This window comes from Bidens hawaiensis, unplaced genomic scaffold, assembly GCF_021521415.1.
Source record: "Bidens hawaiensis isolate Kalapana, Puna unplaced genomic scaffold, B.hawaiensis_p1.1 tig00023052_1, whole genome shotgun sequence".
Lineage (NCBI taxonomy): Eukaryota > Viridiplantae > Streptophyta > Magnoliopsida > Asterales > Asteraceae > Bidens > Bidens hawaiensis.
The window spans coordinates 144,341-154,583 of record NW_027493605.1 but is presented as its reverse complement, the minus strand read 5'-3'; the positions used below and the strand labels follow the sequence as shown (position 1 = coordinate 154,583).

Here is a 10,243-nt window from a genome sequence, read left to right as displayed (position 1 = left end):
AGATAATTATCAATTCCATCATACCAGGCCCTCGGAGCCTGCTAATGCTTTATGGAGCCTGTAGACTTTATCCCCTTCTTCTATCTTTTCATACCCTGGTGGCTGAGTCACGAATACTTCTTCTTGAAGTGGCCCATTCAGAAATGCCGACTTCACATTAAATTGTTGAACTTCCCATCCCTTTTGAGCTGCCAAAGATAAGACAACTCTTATAGTTTCAAATCGTGCAACTGGAGAGAATGTGTCTTCATAATCCACACCATATTGTTGAGCATACCCCTTAGCAACAAGGCGTGCTTTATACCTGTGAATCTCTCCTTCTGCGGTTGGTTTAACCTTAAAAACCCACTTAAGACCAATTGCTTTCTTTCCTTGAGGAAGGTCTGTAAGAGTCCAGGTTCTGTGCTTCTTTAATGACTCGAGTTCCTCTTCCATAGCCCTTCTCCATTCATCATACTTGGCAGCATCCACATGAAATTCTGGTTCAACCAACGATAATGAAAGTTGACATGAACCATACACATCTTCCTCGATAACATGTGTATGAGTGTACACATAATCAAGGGAACGTGTTCTCAGTGTTCTATTTTTTGAATCGGAAGAACTCGAGTCATCACGGGTACGAGAGGCTAGTGGTGTACCTGAAGGACAATAAGCTATCAGGTACAATCCCAAAGAGCTTTGAAAGATTAAGTTCACCTAGTGAACCTGTACTTGGAGGACAATAAGCTATCAGGTACAATTCCTTCAACATTGAGAAATCTGTACAACTTAGAAGAACTTAATCTAGCAAAAAATTATCTTACCGGCCCAATCAATGAAAATTTAGGAGAATGCATAAAGTTGAGGATCTTGAACCTAGGCACTAATAAACTTGAGGGAGCTATTCCTGTGCAAATTTCCAAGTTGGAGAAGTTAGAATCCCTTGATCTAAGTGAAAACAATTTGACTGGGACGATACCACCATCGCTTGGGGGTTTGACCGTTGTACAAATGTTGAACCTCTCTCACAATAACCTCACAGGCTCTATTCCTTCAAGTTTCACCGCAATGTTAAGTTTAACCACAGTTGATGTATCTTTCAATCAACTAGAGGGCCCACTTCCAAAGATGAAAGCATTTGAAGATGCACCAATGGAGGCACTTGGACACAACAAGAGGTTATGTGGAAATCACACAGGGTTAGTCTGTCCCATCCAAACAAGGAATAAAGGTAACAAGAAGGTTTCAGTTGTGATTTCAACCATACTTCCTATATTGGGATTCTTGTTGCTCGTTCTTATAATTGTCGTTATATTCTGTTATCTCCGTAAAAGTGACCCGAATGTAACTACTAGGCCACGGGAGATCACACACGCAAAACCTTTTACCATTTGGAGCTATGATAGGAAAATGGTATACGAGAGAATCATTGAGGCCTTGGAGGACTTCGACTCGAAGTATGTTGTTGGTGTTGGTGGATACGAAACTGTTTAAAAAGCGGAAATGTCAGCTGAAGTTTTTGCGGTGAAAAAAATTCACGCAACAGAAGATGGTGAGGTGCAAAATCTCAAGAGTTTTGAAAACGAGATCCGAGCGTTGACAGAGATACGCCATCAAAACATCGTCAAACTCTACGGATTTTGTTCACATTCAAGCCACTCGTTTTTGGTGTATGAGTTCTTGGCAGGAGGGAGCTTAAGAAACATACTGAATCACATGGAACAAGCAGTTGAATTTGATTGGAAAAAAAGGCTGATGGCTATTAAAAGTATTGCGAAGGCTTTATCCTATATGCACCATGATTGTTCACAACCAATCATCCACAGGGACTTAACAAGCAACAATGTTCTGTTTGATTCTGAATGGGTTGCTCATGTGTCTGATATTGGCACTGCTAGACTATTGAAGCCTGACTCATCCAACTGAACTTCTTTTGCCGGAACATTTGGTTACATCTCTCCAGGTATAAATCAACCTTTCAACTACTAATAGCGTACACATGATGTTGACGTGAGATTTTGTTTCGCAGAGCTTGCATACACGATGGAAGTGAATGAGAAGTGTGATGTTTATAGCTTCGGGGTGGTGACACTAGAAGTTATAATGGGTAAGCATCCAGGAGATCTCCTCACATTGCTAGAAGACACACAAGGCATATCTTATACTGAATTTTTGGACAAACGCCTTTCTCCACCTGTGGAACCAGTTGCTGAGCAAGTGAAATTACTTGTCGAAGTTGCATTATCATGCGTGCATAAGAGCCCTCACTCTAGGCCGTTAATGATGAATATTACTCTTAACCTCTCTAATGAGAGGTGTGCAGCCGGAAGAAACACGATGTCCCTCTGAACCTTGGAGAGGAACCTTTGCTTCAAATTTTAATATCATAATATGTTTGTTTTCATTTCATATATAAAACTTGCATTCTTTGTTATATTTTATGTATTTATATTTACTGTATGAATTTATTTTATGTACATTTAGTGGTTGTTGCTAACTATAACTACGTCACAAGAACTTTTCACTAGTACAATATTTTAAGGTACTGCAACCATAAGTATAAAGGGTTTGGATCAAATACAAATTAAGTTAGCGTGCTAACTGTAAGAATCAGATAGTGTAATTATATTTACAACATAGTGTAATTATAATGTAGTGTAATTACAACATAGTGTAATTAGCACGTTAATTTAATTTGTGCGTTAACTTTTCGCAAGTATAAATATATTATTTTACCATGTATGTATTTAGTTTGTTATTAAAGGGAGGGGGGGGGGGGGGCATAAATAAGTATAAATATATTATGAACAAAAAACAAAGTACTTAGCCCAGTTTTCTTATTGAGACTTGATTGTAGAGAAGAATTCAAGACCTGGCTAGTTGAAACCAAGTGTCAAATGTCGATTTTGAGATTATAAAGAGGGTTTGTTTAACAATTAACATAATCAAACAATAGTCAATGGTCACAATTTATACAAATTCAAGTGTTGAATGCAAATACATGCATCAAAGTTAAACGGAAAACAATCAAACTGTTGTCCTGATTGTGAGCACCTGAGAAAACTAAGCCGCCATATACATGAATGAAACAAATAATATTCATTTAACGTCCAGAGGTTGCTTCTCTGATTCCTTGTGTGGTGGCTACCTCCTAAGAGGGAACCACCTCTCTGCCATCAAAAACTATCCGTCAAATTGCAGACTATGATAAAAAAAAGGTTTGAAGCCGTCTTACGGTTGCAGCCCAAGCAGTTTGATTTGAAGTCCAATAACTGTCTCCGGTACCGGGTATGGCCATTAGAAGTGGCTTTTTAGCCATTTGGAGCTTGAAACTAGCTATCCCTTTTTTTTTTCTTTTCCAACTATTGTAAGCTAGCTTGTAACCTCCTTTCTAGTTTAAACATTTAGTGGATGATTTGATTTATCACAGCACTGAAAACTGCTATATGCTATTTTAAACCTGACTTAGTTATATCTTAACTCGTTTAGTATACAATGGATTTTCTCTACTTAATTGTACTCAATGTTTCATGCTCATTTAAGTGACTTAATTAAATACATGTTAATTAGGTACCTGGGATGCCCTTAGCTTCATATTTTGGTTATATATTAGGTAGTTGGGATGTTGGTACCAGGTCCCTTCTTATTCGATTATTGCCTATTTATATATATAGCCTACTAGCCTAACGTAAACAAACTACAACACAAAATGTGGAGGAATTATTCAAAACTCACTCTAGACTCATGCACCCACAACCTCCATATCCGACCTAACTCGGTCAACCTAGGACTACTTCTCCAATAACTCCCCTAACATGACCACCAACTAAAACAACTTAATATACTACTAATTAATTAAACCAAATAATAAAAACCATAAGTCAAGATTAATTCCAAATGGGGACTTCCAAATCAAATCTACCAGAGCATGCCCCTTTAATTTTCTGCGAGGATAACCACAAACCCATCATTGATGCACAAATGATGTGGCACCATCATCCATGGCAGTGCGTTGAGATCACGACATCTCTATTAGTGCTCTCTGGGTACATTAGCCATTATGATGATTATTTTGTTGTAAGAGTATGGATCAAATTTAGGATAATTTGTTTTGTCTTGATGAGAGTGATGGTATCAGATTGAATAATATGAATATGGATTAGGGAAACAATAGGCTAAAGATTTCTTGATTAATTTTGAATATATGGAATGCATACATATTCAGAAGAAAACAACTATCTTAAATAGAGAGGATTACAACGGCTAAAGACATAATACCTAGTACACATGCTCTATTATTCAAATTAAAAAACATACTTAACGATAACATAATTTAAATTAATGACTTCACGTGCAAGAATAGACCAGCTGCACAAGTGCATAAACAAGACATTGATCATATTTTCCCTTGATCAATGCTCCACAACTCCTAGCCAGTGCCTAAAATACACAAACTTTTCACGAGTCACAACCTTGGTCAACACATCAGCGAGTTGTTCATTTGTGTTACAGTGTTCCAACTTAACTTGATCCTGATTAACCATTTCACGAATAAAATTGTGTTTTGAGTTCATTGTGTTTAGACCGGCTATGCATGATGGGATTCTTGCTTAAGTTGATTGTGGACTTGTTATCACAGAACATTATTGTAGCTTCACTTTGAGGAATACCAAGATATTCCAACAATCTAGGCCATCGATGAGGGATATAACTCACGACCCCTAAGCTGAGACGTGAAAAGCCAAAGGCAAGAAGATCTCAACTTGAATCTTTGGAGAGGAAAAATTGCTTTACATGAAAGAACCAAACGAGCTCCTCGCAGCTTCAGAAGAGCTATTCTCTAATATTGAGAAGAGAGTCGTGCGGGTTAGTATAAATCACAAGTACCCTTTGTCACAAGCGGCCCGAGCCAATTCAGACATGGAGAGTAAAATAAAATACAAGTTCTATAGTGTTGTTACCCTGAGTACTAATATGATACCTAATGCCCAATTATTTTGTATTTTGTGTTCTTCTGTGGAAATAAATATTCCGGTTACGTTTTCTATTTCTGACTATCAGTTGATATGTCGGTTACTTTCACTAGACTTTACGTTCGGTTACCATTATAGCCTATAAATGAAGGCCTGGTTGTAATGTTTGAAGATTATTTTTGATATTATAATAAACTTTCTTCCATATGAGTTTTATAGAAATGTACTTTTTGTTAATGTTAATGTTTTTTTGGTGTCGGTGTCTCAGTAGCGGCCTGTCTATCCCCTCTGAAAAATGAAATGCTCATGACCAATCAATAACTCTGCTATGATCAGTAGGATTTTACTAGATATTTTCGTTTGTTTTATAAACGTTACTAGAACGTATCTGGTCTCATTCGTTTCCGTCCTATCTAGTTCAATTTTATACCTATAATTAGCCTTTCCCTCAAAAAGAGGAAAAAAAACAAGCAATTATATTCATTTACATCAAACCTGACGAAAAATAACACGAAACATGTAACAACAAAGTATATCGAAACTGCACAATAACACACATTTTTATGAAAATCGCTTAGGCATTGTCGAAAATATATTACTTATTTGGTATCAGCACAATGGAACCCGTTGTTTTCCGACTCTCAAGATCTGAATGGGCTAGGACTGCTTGCGACAGAGGGTACTGGTTGACCCGAACTCGCAAGACTCCCTTTTCAATATTAGAGAATACCTCTTCTGAAGCTGCAAGGAGATCGCTGCGTGCTTCTGTGTAAAGCAAAAACTGTGGAATGGTGAAAAATACCGATTTGTATGTAAGGTGCCTATACGTTAGCTCGGGTTCTCCAGATGCCATCCCAAATGAAACCATGTATCCACACGTCTTCACGCACGCCAACGATCCCTTCATAACCACAAGTGATTAATTAATTAATTAATTAATTAATTATGAGATTAAGTTTTGTTACAACTTTTAGTTACCTCAAATGTGGCTTTCCCAATAGAGTCATAGGCTACATCAACTCCTTTTCCGGATGTGATCTCCATAACGCGATCAACAAAGTTTTCTTCGTTGTAAATAATGACATGGTGGCATCCGTCTTCCTTCGCTTGAACCGCTTTCTCTTTTGTTGAAACGGTCCCAATAACTGTAGCCCCAAGAGCGTTCGCCCATTGGCACGCTAAAGATCCAACACCTCCAGCCGCTGCATGGTAAAGTATTGTATGCCCAGGTCCAACCTGGATATAGCAAAATGATAGTTACATATTTTATTAAAAGGAAAATTGGTTTTTATTAGTCCCGACTATCGTCTTTTGGTCACTGCCGGTCCCAACTAACGAATTGGCTGCTGACGGTCCCAACTTTTAACGTATTTGTTCCTAACAGATTGTGACTAATATAATTTCGTTAGTTTCAGGTTGCCGGAAAAATTTTCGCCGGAAAACACACATTTTTTCCCGAAAACTCAACAATTTTATCCCAAACATCATGCTAACTTTTTATCGTACCTTTAGGAACATTTTTATAGTAAAAACCTCAATTATTGAGGTCGCCGGGACACTAGTACCATTGTCAGAATCAGTTGATGGTGCTTAAGCGATGGTGATTGGTTGGCAGTGAGTCAATTGGTGGTGGTGGCGGTGTTTAGGTGGTGTTTTCCGGCAAAAAAATTGACTTTCCTGGACAAAAACGTTTTTCCAGCGACTTGAAACTAACGGCGTTAGGATTCTATTAGCCGCAGACCGTTAGGAACAAATACATTAAAAGTTGGTACCATTAGTGACCAATTCGTTAGTTGGGACCAGCAATGACCAAAAGGCAATAGTTGAGACCAATAAAAACCAATTTTCCTTATTAAAAAAAGTTGAGGAACAATTGATTAAAAGAAATTTTGAATTACCTTAAAGCACCGGCGGACTAAAACTAGAGCCGTTAATCCCTTAAAGATGGCAGCGGCAGCTATGATAGGATCAATAGATGGCGGTACGTGTACGACTCTTTCAGCTGGAAGTATCTGTTCTTCAGCGTATGCGCACACCGGGAAACCGGCATATGCCACAATATCTCCAACCTTACAACTGGTGACTTCTGGACCTATTGCTATTACAACTCCAGCTGCCTCCATACCTTCATTTTGATAGTAAGTTAATTAACTTAAATTTTAACTAATATTAATCATGATTTGGATCAAACATTAAAACTAATATACCGGGTGTGTAAGGTAATGGTGGAGAATAACCAATAAGTAGGCCTTTGCGCATATAAACGTCTAGATAGTTTATTCCAATCGCGATGTTTTTCATTTTGATTTCTCCGGTTTTCGGTTCTCCTAACTCCACATCATCTAGTTTCATCATCTGTACCATTAACTCAATTACATTAATAAGCGAACACTAGCAATAAGCCAAGAATCGGAGCCGAAATTGCTTGAATATTAACTATTTACATAAAAGAGAATCAGTACCTCAGGGGCTCCATGTTCATGAAGTCTAATTGCTTTAACCATGGTGAATCCGAATAATTTAGTGAATGCTGGGAATTGGTGATGACTGGATCAAATATAGGTGTTGCTAGCTAGGACTATATGATCTCAATTCTTGGAGTATCTTTATGGCATTTTGCAATGTCAATGTCACATTGTCACCTATAAATTAATTATAGTTTATGTTATAAGAAAACTGATTTTTGGTACCTTTTTGTTAAATGAATAACTAGCTTTCTGGTGTGTAAGGGTATTTCAGTCTTCATAAAGTAACTTACTCTCTACATGTATCCTTTGCATATATGATATCATAATCAGTAATTAATAGAATTTATAACCATTGAGAACTAAATGCAACTTAGAGCACCCACAACAACAAGCATTCACAAGAGTTGCCTCATCAGCTTCGATAAATTCTTTCAAAAACATGCATTTTTTCATAACTACAAATCTTCATAAACTGTCATCTGATCACATACTTCTACAATTGTGGCATTGATTGAGATGTGGTGTAATCATCCATTTTTATGTTGAAAATGGATGTTTTAATGAGAATTGTATAGTATGGTAATAATAAATGGATGAAGGTATGTGCTTTATTATTTCTAGATTTTAGTTATTTAAAAAAAAACTTCTAGCCATTAAAAGGCCGTTTTTTAATTAAAAAAAAATTGTATTCTTGATTAAACCATTAGAGTTGTAAACCTCTTATTGTGGGCGCTCTCATACCTATAGTTTACAAATATATATTTCTTTAGGTTATATCACATCGTCATCACCATAACCTTATATTGCTTATTAATATGCCGGCCTTATTTTATTTTGTGATGCGTAATTATATTTTAAATTTGTGTAAAACGCCATTTTTATATGACGGTATATGTTATGTCTCTTTTTTTTTTGATGTAATAGACTAATAGTTAGTAGGACAAACTCACAAAAGAACACATGAAAGTAACACCCACAATTTAAATAAAGTGTCGTCCTCCATAAAGCCACCAAGTCGATAGAGTTCAAAAACAACCTTTTTCTTTAATTTTATTTGTGACTTTTATTCACAATATGCCGGCTAATATATGCTTCTTTTATTGGTACAAATATACTGTTAAGGTACTGTTAAACGAGACGATATTTAAGGGCGGTTTGATAAATCTCATTGAGTGGCTTGGAGGAGATTTAAATAATAATTCGTTTATTATTATTAATAAGTTTGTCTTATTTTAATTAGGCTAGTCTTATCCAAAAACCTATTTGAGTTGGGTTCAAATTGTGTATTTGAATACGAGTAGGACTCGAATTAAGGGTGTTATATAAACCCTTGATTCACATATATAGGTTTATTAAGTTTTTTCGTTAGTCGTTTTTTTCTCTTAATAAAAAGTTGGAGCCTTTTTGTTTGTCAAAGAAAAACTAAGTCAGCAAAGAGTCGTGTCTAACGGACCCGATTCGTTCGCACGAAATCGTGGTTATCAATCGAAGTCCAGCAAAGACTCGTGTCTCACGGACGATTGCCACCGGCGATTATCCTAGCTGTAGTTTGAAAGCTTACGAGTGAAGGAGAAGAAACTTAACAGATGGCCAACATGTCGTTTGTCGCGGGAAGTAAACGGCTGAATCAAACTAATTACCAGGTTTGGTCGACATGTGTTATGTCATACCTCCAAGGTCAGGACCTTTTGGAGGTAACCATCGAAACCGAAACGCAGGTGCCAAGAAACGACACCGGAGGTGCCATCGGGAAGTGGCGAGTAAAAGTCGGGAGAGCGATGTTCGTGTTAAAAACAACAGTCGAAGAGGAGATGTTAGATCACTTTCAAGAATCCGAAACACCGAAGCATGCATGAGATATTCTTGAACGACTATTTACGAAGAAAAACGACACCCGATTACAACTTCTTGAAAACGAGTTGCTTTCGGTTACTCAGAAGGATATGACAATTCCAAAGTACTTCCATAAAGTGAAATCGCTTTGTCGTGAGATTGCCGATTTAGATCAACAATCAAGGATCGGAGACGCGATGATGAAACGGATTATTATTCACGGGTTGAGGACGGAATTTCAGTCGTTTGTCGCTGCTGTTCAAGGTTGGCCGACTCAACCGTCACTCTCGAAATTTGAAAAGTTATTATCCGGACAGGAATCCTTAGCCAAACAGATGGCCGGTGTGTCGGTGTGTCGATCTCCGCTGTACCGAAGCAAGAAAACGAGGCGTTGTTTGCGGGCAAAGGAAAAGGAAAGTTCAAACCCAACGATGGTTACAGCAAAAAGAAACCGTGGGATCGAAATAGACCCGAGGAACAAAACCAACAGGAAGGAAGCATTGATCGAAAGAATAGGAACCGCAATAAAAAGGGTAAACGTCCGTCGTTTAAAACTTTTAAGTGTTATAATTGTGGCATGCGAGGACACATCGCAAAGTATTGTACAGCGAGTGCAACTGAAGAAGGAAACACCGCAACAACGCAAAATCGAACTGAAGAGCCTTGGGATGTCGAGGCCCATTATGCCGGAATTGAAGAAGTTCATGCGTTAATGGCTACGGTAAAACTCTCTTTAAATTTATTAAATGATTGGATTGTGGATTCGGGTTGTTCGAATCACTTAACAGGTGAAAAGGAGCGGTTAAAGAACCCGGTTAAGTACGAGGGTAATCAGGTGGTATTTATAGCCGATGATTCGCGACACGGCATAGCTCATATTGGTGAGGTTGATCTCTCATCAGATTCCGAGGAAAGTGGTTTTGTTCTTAAAAACGTGTTTCATATTCCCAGCATGAAAAAGAACCTGTTGTCGGTTCCTCAAATCAC

General features: G+C 37.6%; 1 protein-coding gene and 1 pseudogene across 1 annotated transcript; one reads left to right on the top strand and one right to left on the bottom strand.

The window, feature by feature from the left end:
• Window positions 1-537: 537 nt before the first annotated feature.
• LOC143566814 (MDIS1-interacting receptor like kinase 2-like) lies at window positions 538-2,331 on the top strand (annotated as a pseudogene).
• A 3,196-nt stretch (window positions 2,332-5,527) lies between these two features.
• On the bottom strand, window positions 5,528-7,461 carry LOC143566798 (uncharacterized). The gene is made up of 5 exons (XM_077053398.1): window positions 7,418-7,461; window positions 7,163-7,310; window positions 6,854-7,080; window positions 5,934-6,191; window positions 5,528-5,856 (listed from the first exon to the last, which is right to left on the bottom strand). The coding sequence occupies exons 1-5, from the start codon at window positions 7,457-7,459 to the stop codon at window positions 5,551-5,553; spliced, it is 981 nt and encodes a 326-aa protein (XP_076909513.1). The 5' UTR covers window positions 7,460-7,461; the 3' UTR covers window positions 5,528-5,550.
• Window positions 7,462-10,243: the final 2,782 nt, after the last annotated feature.